Source organism: Ptychodera flava, chromosome 11 (genome assembly GCF_041260155.1).
Source record: "Ptychodera flava strain L36383 chromosome 11, AS_Pfla_20210202, whole genome shotgun sequence".
NCBI classification, from domain to species: Eukaryota; Metazoa; Hemichordata; class Enteropneusta; family Ptychoderidae; genus Ptychodera; species Ptychodera flava.
Window position 1 is genome coordinate 27,001,993 of NC_091938.1, and position 18,498 is coordinate 27,020,490.

An 18,498-nucleotide genomic window follows, 5' to 3' on the forward strand; every position below is an offset into this window, starting at 1 on the left:
ACGCGTAGAATTTACGGTCTACAGATGTTATTAAAAGCCCACTCGAATTTTTACAAGATTTGAAAATCGATATCGCAACAGAACAAGCGTTTGTGGCCAGTGTTAAATTAACGTATTTCCTGTCTCTTTTGAAATCTCCTCGTAGCTTTTTTCTTTGTACAGTTTAACATTTTATCTTGGTGCATCGCCACACTGTAGGGACGGAAGAATCATGAACGACAAAACTTGACAAAGAAAATCGTGGGCCTTATCTGTGAAACACTGGATTCGATATAGATAGATGTGCATTCAAGTTTGAAGTCCTACGTGTATGATACTGTCGACTACACACATGTTAATCTGCTAACATCCTCTGTAGAATTGCTGGAGCATTGAGCTACGCCATCACTCAGCCGTTACAAACTTCCCCTCCTTTGGTGTCATGAACGAGGGTTTAAGTTCCTGGGACGCTTCGGTTTAATGGACTCGCAGAGTCTGCGTACACGCGGCGTCACACGTGTACCCTGGAAATCACAACACGCATACGGCGCAATGTCAAATAACCACCTTATCACCACATCCAGATACAGAAACTTGAAAACGAACGTGCAAGACCATTCAATTTACACGATTAGCAGTCGTAACGACGATTGCCAAAGTGGCCAATAACCCATCTCAGGTATAAACCGGAAGCTGATATAAGAGCAGGCGGACCACAGTACCCCAGCGTCAGCACGATTAATACGTGGCTTTTCGCCGACAATTTGTGCCCTGCTGTAACTCATCCAGCTCGTCGCCCCCGTTCAGGACGGCCAAATGCGATTATGTATTTGCCCAAGTTACTCACTTCTCAGTGTTAGTAGGACAACTGACAAACTTAGTGAGGAATGTAATAAACTAATGTGTAATAAATGTGTCTGGATAATGTTGTCACGCATTCTTTCCGGCTTTGCCTTCATCTATCATAGTTATATTCATACTGATAATGGTGGTCATCACTCATCCGGAGCTCAGTGTGCAGTAAGATTATGAAATATTACATCCATTCTAAATAGGAAAAAAAAAACCGCCCTGTGGTGAAAATAGTACGTGAACCGACAAACACAGACTGAACCTACAATCCTTTTAGTATCATGAAGCCAACTTGAAGTAAGTTTGCGATGAACTGTCAGCAAGCCAGACCACGAAGAAGGTAAGTTCTGCTCTGTTTGTCCTCAAGAAGCATTTTTGCTTCAACCAAAGTTAGTCACTATCCACAGATATCAGATATAACCGGTAATATTTATCAGTGAATTGGGCCCAGATCCTTAACAACTCTCTTCAGCATACCGTTATTTTCTCTGAAATAGGTTTAAGTTTGTTTGGCTTGATTGAACGGATGCTTAAAAGTTGGAGTATAGATATCATAATTGCATACGTTGTAAAAATATCTACACTTCAAAAGTCCACTTCTCCTATACAAAGCGCGTGTCCCGTGATTTATTTATCATCGATTGGGCGAGGGCACCGCTCCAAGCCAAGCGACACATTTTACTGAGAAGTAACAATTTTGTAAAGTGATAAAAAAGTATATTAAGCATTGTAATAATGCCATAGTTCACAATACCCGTTATCATGATATCAAAGGGACTTCCAAACAACCCTGAGCAATTTTCACCGTACTTCATCACAAGGGCTGTTGAAGTTTCGGATCCAGCGGGGCGCCATGTGAATAACAGCTCACGAAACACTTTACCATGTCACTTAAAACGACACACTTGGACGGACAAAGATATATGGACCTCGTACTTTCTAAGAAAGCACGCAGCGGAATCAATGACTAGAATAAGACTCTCAAAGGAACGAAATGTAGAAATCAAGGTCAAAGTACTGAAACAATAGTGAATGACAAACATGTGAAAGACTGTGTAATATTGCGCTAAAATAATAGTTTCGTGGATATCTCTTTAAGTTTTGTTGTGTAACACGGCTTTACCAAAGAAGCATTTACATATAGTATACAATTATCGATCGCAGATATATTCTTTTGTTTACTACAGTCCCTGTAAGTGAAGCTCACGGTGGTACATGCCACGAAATTAAAAGACTTTAACTTTTCATGAAACCTTCCTTGTGGAAATTTTACACCATAGTTTTCTCTTTCGAAATCTTGAAAAATAATCAGGGGTCACCATGCAAACTTTGGCACCAGAGAAACAAATTACCCAATATTTACTGTCATCGGAAATTCCAAATGGTTGCCATCTCTGTGTGAATTCAATGAAGGAATATAAAATTTTCGAATTTCACAAAAAATTAGCCGGTGAAAAAGTTAGTTACTCAATAAACTTCAAAATGAGCCCCTCTCATAAACAAAAACAAAATGCAAACATCAAAATAACCAAAAGTATTGTAAACATTTTGCTAATCCGAATCTGAGTCTCATTCTACCTTTACTGAGTTCACGGCAAACAACACTGACAGAACAAAAAAGTTCTCGAAAAGCGCCTGCTGCTACATGCACAGACTTTTCACGACTTCAAAAGTCTATCTTAATTTTAGAGTAATCATTTATCTCGAGCCTTGGGATATTCCAACCCTTCTGACGCAAGTTTAACGTAAACGTTTTGGAACGTTGCAACGCAGGGGCGGCGGCCTGTGTCATTAAATGTATAAGGCACGAACGATGCCGTCATCACACCATTTATCAAAGCGTATGTCCTGCATCACGAGTTCCTCTCCGATATCGGCGTCCACGCGGGACTGGGCTTCTCAAGGAATGCAGCGAAGTGCAGTCTGCAATATTAACCCGCAGAGAGCGAGGAAAGGCCGTTCCCGATTCTACCCTCTCTGGCGGCAGACCAAATTCCAGCCTGCTTTCGAAATTTCCCGTGCTGGCGTCAGAACCATATTTTGCCTACTTCTCAGGTTGAGTTGAGCGGCAATTGTCGTTCGTAGAAGGCGTATCATCAACGACACCTACGTCATACAAAGGCTTATTCCACGATGATGGAAGATTGTAACAACACTTGAAGACAAGATTTCATTCTATAGAGTAAATTTCAAAGTGATAAAAGGTTATACCCATGAAAGGCATCAAGAGCAATCGAAACCTGTAGGACCAGGCTGCGTGGAATAGAGCAGAGACACTCAGTTTTACGATGCAATCGTCACTCAATGTTTTATTCACTTTACTATTGGCGAATAACGATTTTTTATGCCTTATAAATCATTATTTGCCGAGCTAGGCGCTTCCAATCAAGCTCAATTTTGCATTATGGGTTATGGTGTTCTTCTTTCTTGTCCTCGTCTCGTTTATCATATACATCAAGCTACTTGAACCGAGCCCCAGGAGGCGGGCGCCCTCACAGTTCTTGCATCGTATTTAGACTGCGACAGATATCTTCAGGCCAGCTTGTAACAAAGAGATCAATCTAAACCGAAGCTGTTTTTTTCATTCAACAACGTCAATACCGGCAAATGATCGCTGATTTGTCGTTTGATGAGAGGTAAATTATTCAAGGTTGTAAGCAGGCACTGAGATATTTTGAAGTGAAGAAGGGTAGAATTAGTTTGCCATATCTTCTGTACGCTTTTGTCTGTCTTTTATTAAACGCATATCGCTAAAGTGGGTGTCAATGTTTCCTCGGCCTCCCTTTCATGTTTAATCTAGATAAATTGTAGTTTAAAGATGAGATGTTTCGGCGAGAATGTTGATTTCAAATCCATAACAAATGAAATATACAACAAGGCTGGATCAAATGGTTAGATGACGTGTACATATTTAGGTTTCAGGCACGTGACCTATGACTGACTTAATGCTCGTTTTGTGGATTATTTCTTTTACGTCTTACGTCATTCATTCATTCATTCGTTAGTTAGTCGTTCGTTCTATGTCAATCAATTAATTAATCCATTATTGATGTGTGACTCTATCTGCCTATCTAATCTATCTATCTATCTATCTATCTATCTATCTATCTATCTATCTATCTATCTATCTATCTATCTATCTATCTATCTATCTATCTATCTATCTATCTATCTATCTATCTATCTATCTCTCCCTCTCTCTATCTATCTATCTATCTATCTATCTATCTATCTATCTATCTATCTATCTATCTATCTATCTATCTATCTATCTATCATTTCCAATAGAAATTGCTTCCTCTGAGTGCGATAAGATTACAGTAATGTATGTATGTATGTATGTATGTATGTATGTATGTATGTATGTATGTATGTATGTATGTATGTATGTATGTATGTATGTATGTATGTATGTATGTGTGTGTGTGTGTGTGTGTGTGTGTGTATGTATGTATGTATGTATGTATGTATGTATGTATGTATGTATGTATGTATGTATGTATGTATGTATGTATGTATGTATGTGCTTGCGTGCGTGCGTGCGTGCGTGCGTGTATGTATGTATGTATGTATGTATGTATGTATGTATGTATGTATGTATGTATGTATGTATGTATGTATGTATGTATGTATGTATGTATGTATGTATGTGTGTGTGTGTGGTGTGTGTGTGTGTGTGTGTGTATGTATGTATGTATGTATGTATGTATGTATGTATGTATGTATGTATGTATGTATGTATGTATGTATGTATGTATGTATGTATTTACGGAAACGATAGACATGGATCTCATTCTGTTCATTCTTTCCTTTCCATTTTTTGTGTATTTTTTTCGTTTTTACCTGTTAGTGTCTGTTGTGTGTATGCCCCCTTTCCCCTGCACAAACAGGAATCCTTATTAATCCTTAATTTAATTCATCTTTGCCTCACGACCGGACCCTTAGAAGAATAACCAGAAAATCACTAGGTGTCCGTATTAGCCTGTACACGAACAATAACAGGCTGGTAGTAAGGTACTTGATGCCATAGAATGTTGAGATGCAAAATTTCGACAGAAACCAAACTGAATTATGAGATAGTTTTTACGTCTGTTTCATTCACTTCTCTAGTATACTCACTCCCCCCTGTATTTAACGTGTAGCGATGTTAAATCCTATTTAAGGTTTTATTTGGCGCCAACCGCGATACTTCGAGCGTCATTGATTTGTATGAGGTCAGTCGTAAATAGTGGTGTTTCCGAATCGCAATCTATCAGTTACTGAAATAATTACAGATATCGAGCTAAATCGCCTCCCCACTAACCTGGCCATAAATTAAATAATAGTATTTCCTTGTTTGTGGGTTGCTGTTTGATATGTGGTTAGTCTATTAAAGAGTTCGAATTTTGGACATCGTTGAAGATCACACCATATACATGTAACCGCCAGTTTTCTTGACTCGAAAGCAAAGAGTTTCAAATGCCCGCATTAAGTTTAGAAGATTCGCTTACGAAATTGCTTTAAAAGAAATTCAAGACGCGAATGGTATCAACATGGACAATTTGAATCTCGTTTCAGCGTTTCCTTAATGTGATATCTGCACTATATCACTATTAAGAACCATGTATTAAAATGGAAAAGACCAGATTAATGAGAGAACATCTTGCTCATCAGCTGTGCCAACAAACCGATGAACCATCGTTAAAAAAGGCGGACAAACTGTCGCAATTAGCATGGCGGTATGACGTGAACAGCCGCATCCGCTGACCGATGCTATCCCTTAAGTATCATTTCAATTCATCGGAGATCTCAAAGTAGGTTCAACCATGACGTTCAAATCGCCTTTGTCACGTGACTTTGTTTCCGGTGGTCATTTTCCACCTGTTTAACGTTTAGATACGTGACAACATCATGGCTTATCTTAATGACGTGATATATATATATATATGTGTATATATATATATATATATATATATATATATATATATATTTATAAATAATATATATATATTTATAATTTATATATATATATTTATAATTTATGTATATAAATATATATATATACATATAAATATGTATATATATATATATATATATATATACATATATATATATATATATATATACTTTAAGAGAAGTAAAATGAACATGTTTCTATTTGAATGCACCTCTTTGTGACACTGTGTATGTGTATTCAATTTCATTGCTAACTGTGACAAATGGGTCGTACTATCTGCCATTACCCTTTTTCGTAATTTCGATTTGGTTAAAACCCTGATTCAATATTCAAGACCCTAATGTTAAATGTAAAAGGTTAGCCCTCATGTGTGCTGTTTGATATATAATCTTTCTATAGGTTTTAAACGTTTCACAGTTTCGATCGGCATGACTATATTGTTCACACCTGTAAAAAGACTAAAACTTGTCGGCTAAAGACACACTTGTTCCATTGACATTATATGGGCGGGGTGGGGCGAGGACCTGTCTATGCTTGTTCCGACTGGCATGTTTTCCGCGGAAGTCTTCTTTCACGTTGACATTCTCTCTGAAAACAGAGTGTTAAGATAGGATGTTTTATAACCGACATTTAAATGATAAGAAAGTTTAGTAGCGCGAGATTACGGGTGAATTAACGATACAAGTACGCCGTAAAGAGGGATGCGTGTGTTATGCCATTCGCCAAGTGACAGGCAGCGACCTTTCAGCAGAAAACTTCCACCAGTATAAACTCTACTCAAATCTCAGGAAATAAGATCACAAGTCTACTAATCTTCAACAGATCAAGAAAGTGGCTGTTGTGATAGAGATATAAATGCATTTGTAAGGAAATCGACATGGGAACGCTTCGACGGAACGATAATTTTTCCTGCGTCAAGATTTCGGCCAGATAAATTGCGTGAAGGGACGATAAGAACTTTAGTATCCAAAAGAGTCGGCTAAAGGCTAAGCAGATTCAAGAGTTACAAGGGCATCGACTCTCTTCATCTTGTCTGTGTAAGCACAAACAGTGACTTATCATTCATTTGAAATTTGGTACAGGATTGTATCTCATTTCAAACGTTTCCGAGCTACACTGTATCGTGACCAACTTCAATCTATTAGCGTTAAGTGTGTGCATGACATTTCACACATTTGGCGGTATTATACACTACTATACATCACTTTTTAACTTAAATGTCTTCAACCGAGACTGGGACAAGCAGCCACCATATCAAAACACCCACCAAAAATAAACCAAAACAAAAAGCTCCACAAAGACCCCATCAACCAATAACAACAATCGTCTATACTTCAGGGCCTTAGTACACCGTAGATTATTAGCCAAGGCGTGTGTTAGTTACTTGCTGTTGAATGTGTGCCTGTCTAAAACCTGATTTGTAAAATTAACACGATTTGAACTAATTTGGGAGAATTGAATCTTCACATTGTTCACATTTCTCAACAGTGTAAGTAAGGTGCCTGTCACAGGGAACTGTTTTTGACTCATATTCGGCAATTCTAAACCACGTTCCAGTTGGCTAGGGCAGTCCGTACCATCTTGTGACAGTGCCATATAGCTTAATGTTTCAATATTACAAAGTACTCTAAAACTTAAAAGCAGGTGTGTTACGTAAAAAGAAAGCAGATGAACTTAAATTTTGCAGATTAAACAGACATTACTTCACTATCCAATTATCCTAAATTAGTTCCAATCGTGTTAAATGTAAGCTTACAAATGATATAAAATGTATTTGACCTCTTCTGTTATGAAGTGTTTTCTGTGGGGGCTGCCTTTCTCAGCCAGACAACAAGTCACTTAATAATTGTTGCAAAGTCAACATTAAAGCGGAAAAGTCGTGCAATTCTCTGTAAATTCTTAAAGGTATACAGTGACCTGTAATCTAAATGTGCCCATATATGGTCAAAAGGGCGTTCCTTTGTATTCAAAATGCCCATGTGAGGACACTTTTTAAAAAGCGGCCACCACTTAAAATCTGTGATTGGTTAGATTTTCTCTTTCCATGGTAACTGTGGCAAAATTGGAGCAGGTGATAGTATACCTTTAATGTAGACGTACTTCAGAGGCTTTTAACAATATTCCGTATTTTGCATAAAGAACTTCACAGTACCAATAATCAACATAACCAGCTATTTTGTGAAAAAACTGCATGCACTATTACAGGTAAAGTAAAGTTGATCAGTTTATAATAAGCAAAACACATGAATACCGTATCAGCAAATATTATTACTTCCTAAAAATCTTTGATCCTTTGGCATAAGCCAGCTCAACCTACCATTACCAAGAGATTACCAGCGGCATGTAATTTCTGAGACAATATATATTTCTTTCCATAAAACCTGTGTAAACCGGGTCAATTGTAATTGAATATAACTATTTAACATTGGACCGAACACGGCCGGAAAAACAAACTACAACGTCCTAAAGGTAAAAGTAATCTATTGATCTATCTTTTTCTTTACATCAGAGCGGGTAATCTTGAACATCGCAGAGAAAGTAATTCGTTGAAATTTAATCACAATTTTAGGCAGTGTGCACCCAGTATATGACACCTTTGACCGGTGATGCTGCAACAGTATATTCGTAGACATCTTTGAGCACGTAAACACGCTTACCCAAGATAGAAGTTGCCTCGGGGACATTGTTTTAGACACTGACATTTACACGTCTTTCCTAGTCTTCTTCTCGTTGGTTTGCCCAATTTGACGCTCATGAAGGAAAGTAACTTTTCCCATTTTGCTTTGCTTGGTCTATCGTTTTTAAATATACAAAAACAATCAAATTTCTGCATACATTAAAAAGGATATGGTAGTCATTTAGAATTTCAAATATCAGAAAATGTTTGATAATTTAATTTTCTTAACCCAAGAGTTACACGGTGACCCCTGATTTGTATTCTTGATAAACAGAGAATAATCTATAGTTACATGTACCTTAAGGAAACTCCGAGCAAAATTTTAAAACTTTCTGTTGAGCATTTATTCGACAGGGGAACACAGCGGGGTTTATACATGAATCTGCCACAAAACCTTGATTTTCTTAAGGTAGTTCGCCCTTCGTAATTGAAAGATTTAAACTGTTACTTAAATTTTACGTAAGGCAACTGTGAAATAATTTCATTTCAAAAGAAAGAATAGAACTCAGGGGTCACCGAGCCAAATTTTGTACTAGAAAAATAAATTACCCGACAAGCAAACACAAGGCATTCAAAATGGCTGCCAACGCTGTGGTAACTCAATTGGAAAAATCATGGTGTTTATTTAACAAAACAAAATAAGCCGGTGAAAACTTTATTTACTCAATGAGCTTCAAAACGAGACCCATCAAGTGCAGACCAAAATCTGTTGTAAAATTTTGAGAATCCGATAGAATATCTGTCCCCAGGACGCATTCTGCCTTAAGAGCAAAACCAGTCAGTGTGACATGAATTGCAATTTGTTTGCTCCTGTGGAACTTAAATTTTCTGACGCTAGTGCTAATCAGCACAGACTGACATACGTTACTGACTCGAAGAAATCCCCTCGAAATGAAAATCACACTCTTTCCTGATATATATTAAGTTGATGGTACATGTAAATGATGGTCTCAAGTCGTGGTGACCTGTAGTGACGGCATCTAACTGTCATCACTATCAGTCTCACAACCATTGAGACAGAACTCACAAATGGATATGGCAAGTGCAAGAATACCTCGAGGCATTAGTAACAGTCATTCTTAATTATGCGAATAAAAAAGAATAGCGAATTATAAACCATAATTTTGAAGGAGGCTAGAGAATTGTCAATAACCAATCGTGTCTAGTCCTCTGCATGTAATAATTCCTGACATAGGGCTTTATTCAAAACATTTAGCCTGGTTGTAATAAGCTACATCAATATAGATACAGAATATCATGATGTTATGCTTGTAAGGTACAATGTACATGTCAGCTAGGTTACTTCCATAAGATTATTTATAGCATTGAAAGGAGAGCACTTGGAGTCAAGACTGAAATTCGTTAGGTCCTAAACAATATATTTTTCATACGTAGTATCTATCACAATTTCAAAATCTACACCTAACAGAGAGTGTAGAATAACCAATGTTTGTATATCCGTTATCTACATCGTCATTATTGATGCCAAATGAATTTCTGTCCCATCTATCAAGATGATTGGACAATGAGCATGCATCCCACACCATGCTGAGTGTTTGACAAGCCAACTGCTGGCGTTACTACGAAATGTCTTGGGGAGTGCAACAAGACAGCGATGGTGATACACGGGATAAAGATATGACAATTGTAACAGTTCCTGTTACTCAGTCTTTGAAGCACAACAGTTCTAATACTACAGCCGGGCAAAGTCTTACGGAAAACCAAGGAAGTCTCTCGTCTAAAGCTTTTTTTCTAAACACCCAAAAAGGATGCTTTAAATTAAAATGATCGTGTATACTAGTAGATATATCCCTTGTGTCGTAGTGGAGAAAACATGCTCACTAAATGTGCAATCCATGCTGAATAAAGAAATTCAAAAGATACGAAGCAAACGCTATTGAAACGCTATTTATCAAAAGGCACATTTTTGTCCATAAATTTCACCCTACCTTGAAACGAAGTCTATTTAATATGCTCTTAACTCAGCCAGATTGCGATTAAACCTGTCATTTAATTTACTTCCTTTATAGCAGAAATTTGTTTCTTGACGATTGGGCTGACTAATGTTCAATTTTGCAGACGGTTGGCCTTCCACCCAAAGCATATTAACAGTTTACCATGATCGTACCTTGACCCTAGTGGGCGAGTCGGCAGGCTCGGTTCGCATTATTCTGTCCGCATCCGCAATGTCGTACAGTAATCGACAGAATCAAATTTTGCCAAACACCAAGTCGTTCAATCACTTCTCGTCGCATCTGTAACAATCTGGTTATACATTGCGGGTTAATATGCTAAGCGACGGTGTACTTATTTTGTTAGAGCCGGTGCAATCCGATTTGTAGCTGAATGGACCAATTATAGTCATCTGGGCGTCGCATTCGCTACAAGAAGTGCGTATACCATCTACACTGCGGCAGTAAACATACACATGCTATTGAAAACACAAAAGTGATCAGAAAACATTACCCAGAAATACGCAGTGCAACATAATACAAATGTAGGTTCATTTTTCGATATACATGATAAGTGTATTAGGTGAAAGGTAAATAAGGTCTTTGAAAATAACATGATTAAAGTTATCATATTCGCCATACCTAGAATCGCTAAACTGAAGTAAAACTGTATTTATCAATATGATATTGAATCTTAATCAGATTCTACTTATACACTCAGCAATATTAATATGAGAGCATCCATAGACACTGGGCAAAATGCTTGATATATGTTCAGTATATTTACGTATATTGACGTATATTGAACACAACAGTTTTGGTATACGTAACGTATATCTTCGTATATGGAACATTTCGATACATATCAAAACAGAACAAGAGTACACGTAATGCATATTTGCACACCAAGTGTACAATGTACTTCTGCATTTTGTTAATATACGTTCGTGTATAATTAACGTATTTGACAAATGTGCAGAATCAGTATGTGTGTATATATTTTTGTTTATCGAGCATTTTGCCCAGTGAGATAGATACATTGATACAGCCACATTTGTTGAGCACTCGCATATGATACAGACATACATGTGTACATACATGTAGATAGACACAGAGATACGAATACTTAAAGTAGAGATTAACCATCATGTTCGTATCTCATGTTTCACTTCGAGGCGATTACGTATTTGATCTATCCCATCTCAGTTTATATTTATAGACTCTCGATCTATTTTTTTATCAAGCGTCCATACTTATTCCTACAGAGATGTGCTAGCTCGCACATTAATTTTTTTTAGCCAGTACTGTTACATGGTATCGAATTGGTATAGTTGAACCCACAGCAGTCTGCCGAAATGATGCATAATACTTGATTATTGCGGATATAATAAGCCTGTTATATTTTGTACTTGAAGATGTGTTTAAGTTTGTAGCGCTTTGCAACTTTGCAACGCGCACTTTCCTTTTCTAAGACCACACGTGGAATCGCCTCGTAAGCGCATGTGCAAGAATAGTATATCGTGACAGACATTCGTATACTCATATATTTATGCCATTTAGCATTTCTCTTCCGGTAGAAGAAACCTGGTCACTTTTTATGACAACAAGTTTGCTGAACAGTGTGGCTTCGTGCAAAAGCTCCACCTATTTTGCTCACACGCCAGCGCTTTCTCCTAAACCGCATGCAAATTTAAGTTTAACTCTGTAAGCGATGGGTAACGACGTTGATACTGTCACTCGATAGCATCTTTACCGATGACATTTCCAAAAGGCTTTGGCGTTGCTCTTTTCTTAACTGTTGGGCCGATTCCATCTTAACTGCAAACAATTTGATTTGTTTCTTAAGGGAGCCTTTACTCAGATCTTCTTACCGTGTTTTCTAATTTAATTGCTTTTGTCGCATCCCTGCTGATGAAATGGACAAAAATTGAGTTATATGCCGTTTGGCGATGCCCAGCACGTCTCTGGGATCTGTAGGAGTTGTGAGAAGGTAAATTACCGCTACAAAAGACGTGTTGAAAGCGTCGCTGAGAGCAGCCGTCCAAGCCACTGATTTAAGTGTTAGCGATAGCACAATAAAATGGGGATAAAAAACAATCTTCTTTGAAGTAGCTGTTTACCGAGAAGAAGCGTCTTCGTGGGCAGCGACGCCTTATAGCGGCGTCAGTAGCCACATAACTGTTAAATATCTTAGGTAATTTTTAGTCACGCAGCAAGATTTAGATTATCGTTGCAATTCTGTTATATTGCAGGATGAGGCCGAGTCTTGGTTTAATGTTGTGTTACGTAAGTGAACACGGGAGGGGGATTGCACGCACCTTAAGCGAACAGTTAAGAACAGCGATAGATGTAAAACATGAGGATGCTGGGAGAGTACTATACGCTGCTGGAATATATCTTGTGCTAAGGAGGCAAAACAACACACACTGGAGTTTACAGAAGAAAGCCATAAAATTACTAATCTGGCTCTGAAAACAACCACAGACAAACCTAACTGCCAACAATAGCAAAGCCTGCAACCCAGCAATTTCAGTCGTTAGAATTTCAGTCGTTAGAATTGATCTACCAAAATTATTCCCATATGATTTCTAGCAGTGAAAAGGCTTACTAAGTCACATATCTGTGTTTGGTTTGGCCTAAATAGCGTCGCCTTATTCTCGACGGATGCCCGTGCAGTACAACTCTTGTTAACGTTCGCGCGCTGCACCATACAATGGCACAAGCGCACAACGAGCAGACTATAGTCAGATTTTGGAAAAGCGCGAAGATTGCTGTTGACAGTGTTTCTTTTTGGACAAGTCTTTTATATGTAGCAAAGGACTACAATGAGAAGTTCATGCCACCGTAATGAAGTAAATAACTTTGCATATCAACAGTCCCATGACACTATCCGCAGACCCTCATTTCCTTTTCCAGTGAATTCTGAACGCCACCTGTTTCGCTCTTCGGACCGCGGATGCAGAACAGTTATACTGCTTTGTGGAGCGTCTTTGTCTGATGTCCTCGTCGGAAGTTTGAATCAACCGTGATCGTTCGTCGACGCTTAATTTCCTTTGCACTCTTTACGATTATCGTAATAGGAAAAAATCTCTTTTCCTGTGCATGCAGGCTACCTTGTGTTTATTCCTGCGTGTGTATCTTGAGGTTTCATTGCCCTTTTAATTAGAAAGTAATTGAGTAAGTAAGTAAGTGAGTGCATGTAAACGACATTATTGCGACATCAGAGGCCCATACTCGACTAAAACAACGCGAAACATATCATGCCGACTGATTTAAAAGAATCGCCATCATCAACTGATTGAATCGATGTTCACCAGCTCATCGCAGGTCCTGAAACCTTGCTAGATTGTCTGTTGGCAGTGTGGTTGGAAGCCAGTAAGTTCGTAAGAATTGACTAGCCTTACGCTTGGTGTATCTGCTGAAGAGATATGAACACTGTCCTGTGATTTCAAACGACAGTTTAAATTCTAACAAAACTACATTTTGCATCAACTCCAAATCCTCTCCGAGTAAACTAAAAATAATTCCATGTGAACCTTTGTGGTAATTTATAGGTTATGTTCCCAAGAGAAGTGTTTGTTCTTCACCGAATATGCTTGTACTTTTCTACCTATACAGTAAGCAGCAAAGAAAAAGGAACACATAATCTGGAATCTTCACGCCGCCCCTTTGCCTGTCAGGTTCAAACTTAACTCGTCTTTCCTCTCCTTGCATGTCTACGCCCATGTAACAATCATATACTTCTCTGTCTGTAATCTTAATAATATTATAAAAGTTACAAGGGAACCCTGAACATACAGACAGAATGCCATTTCTATTCCGATATGAGAAATGAGCTAAGTCAGAAAGACTAATAAATAAAAAGAAGAACAGGAACAAGAGACTCGTTGGTATGGCAGACATGTCAGCCAACAGAACTCATAAAATGTCTCATACGGACAGACAGCGTCAAAACAAAGGGGAAGACACGATAAAAGCCAATATCATAATTGATGCATCACTTATCAATGGACAAAATCTATATTGTAATACAATATTTATTTCCGCCGTGGAGAAGTACATATCCGCGTTTCCATAATGCAACAACCACGGGACTTCGTTTCAGGGGAATCCCTTTTGTATCATAGGATATCGTCGTGATCGTAAAGACCGATCATTTTCAATGAACACAATAAAGTTAAGTGTAAGCTAAGTGTGTAACGATTAAAAATACATTCATTACACCCGCTAAACTGCGATCGATGTAAAATCATTTCAAAATAAATATATTTTTACACAACTGTCTAACTCATCCCCGGTTGTTTGTGATTCATTACCATCACACAATGTGCACCTACGTGCGTTGGATCACCATCTTGTACCCAAAGGATATGCGACGCCGATTATTAATACATCATGTTATGTGTTGAGAGTAATGCCGTCGGCCATGCGAAATGCAGCGTGAACGGAGAGCTATGCGATAGAGAAGCAATTTTCCATCACGGGGAGAATATATCGACCAAGACAGAGAGGTGCGATGTAATATTTCATCATCCCAGCACCAGTGGCGCTAACATGGAGTAGTAAGATTAAATGAACGGTTAAGTATACCCGTACGGTTTTCCAGCTCAGTTCATCAGCGTTAGCTAATCGCCACAGGGCGTTTTAACAGAACAGGGTGGTATTAGGACGGAGCATTCCATAAATTCATAGGTGTTGTGTATGGGTAACCGCCATTTTATGAAATATTTCCAAGGTAATACTTTTACTTATTGGACAGGGATTCCCTAACAGCCTTTCTACGTGTAAGAATTTCTTTGAATATTTGTAAATGGCGATCCATAATTTTGTCAGACCCACATTTCCATGCTCATTGCCTACTTAACAAAAATTATTTACCTACAACGTTCAACTTACACAAACATTTTTAGCTAGTTAAATTTACACACTACGCTGCGACATGTAAACGTACTATATTCAATATACTTACATACAACATATCAATTTCACCCAAACTTGTTTACCTACTGCACTTCAACATACTTACCTTTTCAATCAACTTACTTCCTTAAACTACTGCATATCTTCTTCACAACAACTCACCCACTTCGTAAGCCAACAACATAGTTACCCACTATGCGGCAATAAGTTAAACATATATTCTACTTCGCAACTACTAATTTAACCTATAACATTGCATAACAATTTAATTGTTTGTTGTACTACTGCCACATCCAGAAGAACAGTAACTCTTGCTCTTCAGTGCTACTACTATCGCTGCAGCTAATATTCGCTAGTGACAATAGTAACTGCGCATGGTACGTGCTCCTGCTGGACACAGAATATTATCCTTGTGAACTTAAAATCACAACTATGTCGTGTCATAGAAAGAAGCTGTGTTACCGGGAACGATGCCCGGATTCTCCACCATGTTGTACCATAGAAGCTTGCACTGACGACTATTGATGATGTAGAAAGATACAAAAGTACAAATTATCACTTGCCGTGTGTGGCATCCTACAATTATGTTATTTAAAACCCACGCGATGAACAAATCAAAATGATAAAAACAGCTCAATATTACAAGTGATTGAAATACAATAGAACATGGGGTAGTAGGCAAAATACCTGCATGAGGGATAATTTACAGGGTAAATTTCTAAATATGTAAACGAGTTAGACCATGTTGTCGATACCGTGATGGTAATTCGTGGCGCCACTATTGTTTTGTCCAAATAGAGTAGATTTGCAGCTTGATTTATCGCGTCAAAGGACGCTAATGGATTGTGAGCGTGAAATATTAATTTCTTTGCACCAATTTGGAATATTATGACAATTATGTCAACTGCATGCACTACAAAAATACTCTCATTGAAATTACAGATGCCATTATTACTAATACTACTACTACTGCTACTGCTACTTCTGGTACTAAATCTCACTACCGCCACTCCGTGCCTCGCCTACTAACCGCACCAATACACTGCTGCTAAAATCACAACTGACACCTACCGCATCCACTTTATATGACCATGAAATTTACATCCCATGCGAGTGTGACCAGTGCTGGCGACGACTTCTGATACTGTTTTCTGTCCGATGATGCAATAAAATCGGCTTGTATGTCACGTCGAGGTCCGTAAATTTCCAATTTGTCGAACTGTGCAGGTAAATGAAGACGATGTGTGCGGTGAGGGGTTATGAGAAGGAGGATATGATCAGGCAAGATTAGAATAAAGTAAACATGTAGGTTCAACTTGAGACTCAATAAATTTGTGCATGGAACTACAGTTTTTTTTCCTTAACGTTACACGTATACTGTATATTCTCGTAGGAGAACAATAACCTACTTTTAACATGGAGAACAATGTTCACCAGTATTTGCAAAGTCCATGCATTTGTGAATTTCACACATTAAGGTACTTCGGGCGTCGAAAATGAAAGACTTAATTTTTATTCAAACGACCGTGCGAACCATTCTCTTTCAAAATCAAGAATGAAATTCAGGGGTCACTTTGCAAATTTGGTACTAGAGAAACAAATTACCCAATACTTACCGATATTTGATATTCAAAATGGCCGCCATCATGTCTTTTCTCTATAGGAGAAAATGTAATTCCCGATTTTTTACAAAACCAAGTCCGATAATTGTTCGGTCTATAATCTTTAAAATGATCCCCTACGAGTAGTAGGCCCAAGGAAAATAGTGAAAGTTTGACAGTCCGGTTGAATATCTGTCCCCGAGGCTAATTCTCCCTTAATCAGAGCCTTTCCCGGTACTAGTTGAAGTTCAAGATCATTACGCACTGCATATGTAATGCACCTCCTTAATGTGTAAGATGCCTAGAGAAAGGTTTGCTTCTTAATTGGTATAATGAAGACATTGCCTTGAGGGTATTTGTGAATGTCACGTTTAAGGGAATTCAGGATAATTCAAAATGGTTGATACCCATAGACCGGTGATTCAATACACATGTGGACGTATCGTTGAGATAGGTGAACGTTCCATCACGTGAGCGATTGTCGTTCAACCCCCGTCGGTAAAACTTGTCAGACTGTAAATCAGTCCCATAATCTGTGAAACAATTTCAGACAGGATATCTTTATCTGTGACTCTTATCTTTAATTAATAGCGGTGAAGCCTACCCCGGAGAACGCGTACTTTGCGGTGCCAAAAACTATTAAAAGTCGCTTGCCGCGGTATTATAGGGTCGTTGATTTTACTCCTGATAGGATCATCTAGTTTTGTCCGCAAGCAAGCTTCACTGATTCGATGCTCTATAACAGCCCCCGAAAGTATTCAGAGCACACAAGGTAAGAGGGAGTATGCCAGCATTTCATTGGAACCGTCTTGTGACGACGCGGAGGAAAGTTTTTCCACTAGATAGCCTGTGTCAGTACGTTTGCTTATGTCGTGTTGCTGAAAAGGAAGGAAAATGAATAAATTCCTGGCTTGAACGACTAACCTTCCATATGATGAGGTGCCATTTTTTCCTTCTTTGATGAAGATTTGACAAGCGTACTTTCCAGTAAAAAAAAATGCACTTCGAACTGCATCGCGTGAAGGTTATAATTTTTAAAAGAGACGCCTGAATTTTATTCGCTTTGTTGAAGTATGACCCCAAGGTAAAGGGTTGTTCATTATGATTTGATCTGCATCTTATTCACACGCCATCGTTTGTATTAGCGAAGCACGTGTTTTAGGCGGCGCACAATATGGCATCACATTCAAAGGCTATTCTTTAGGGTAGAATAGGGCTGATGGACAGATATTCTTACACTAACATTTTTCAATACTTTTTTCATCGTCGATTTGTTAGGGCTCATTTTAACACCCTTTTCATCGTCTTAGTTTTACGAAAGTCGAAAATTGTACTTTCCCCACAGAGTTAACACATTTATTGCGGCCATTTTGAATTTTACACATAGGTCAGGGATCTTCGGTAATTTGTTTTTCTATTACCGAATTTTGCACTGTGATCCCAGATTTTTATTATTGCTTCGGTAACAGAATGGTTGAAGGTTTCATTGAGGAAAGTTCGAGCAAAACGTTAAGTATTTCGATTTCGAGACGCATATCACCTTAAGAGCCTTATACCGAATTAAACATGGATTACGTCTTG

The 18,498-nt window shown here is 38.2% G+C and overlaps 1 protein-coding gene across 1 annotated transcript in view; it reads left to right on the top strand.

Moving 5' to 3' along the window:
* Positions 1 to 1,070: 1,070 nt before the first annotated feature.
* The window catches only part of LOC139143973 (uncharacterized), a 35,870-nt gene continuing 18,442 nt past the window's right edge, over positions 1,071 to 18,498 (top strand). The window contains exon 1 of the mRNA XM_070714599.1: positions 1,071 to 1,171. Within this exon, the coding sequence (XP_070570700.1) occupies positions 1,140 to 1,171 (32 nt within the window). The 5' untranslated portion in view covers positions 1,071 to 1,139. The remainder of the gene's footprint in view (positions 1,172 to 18,498) is intronic.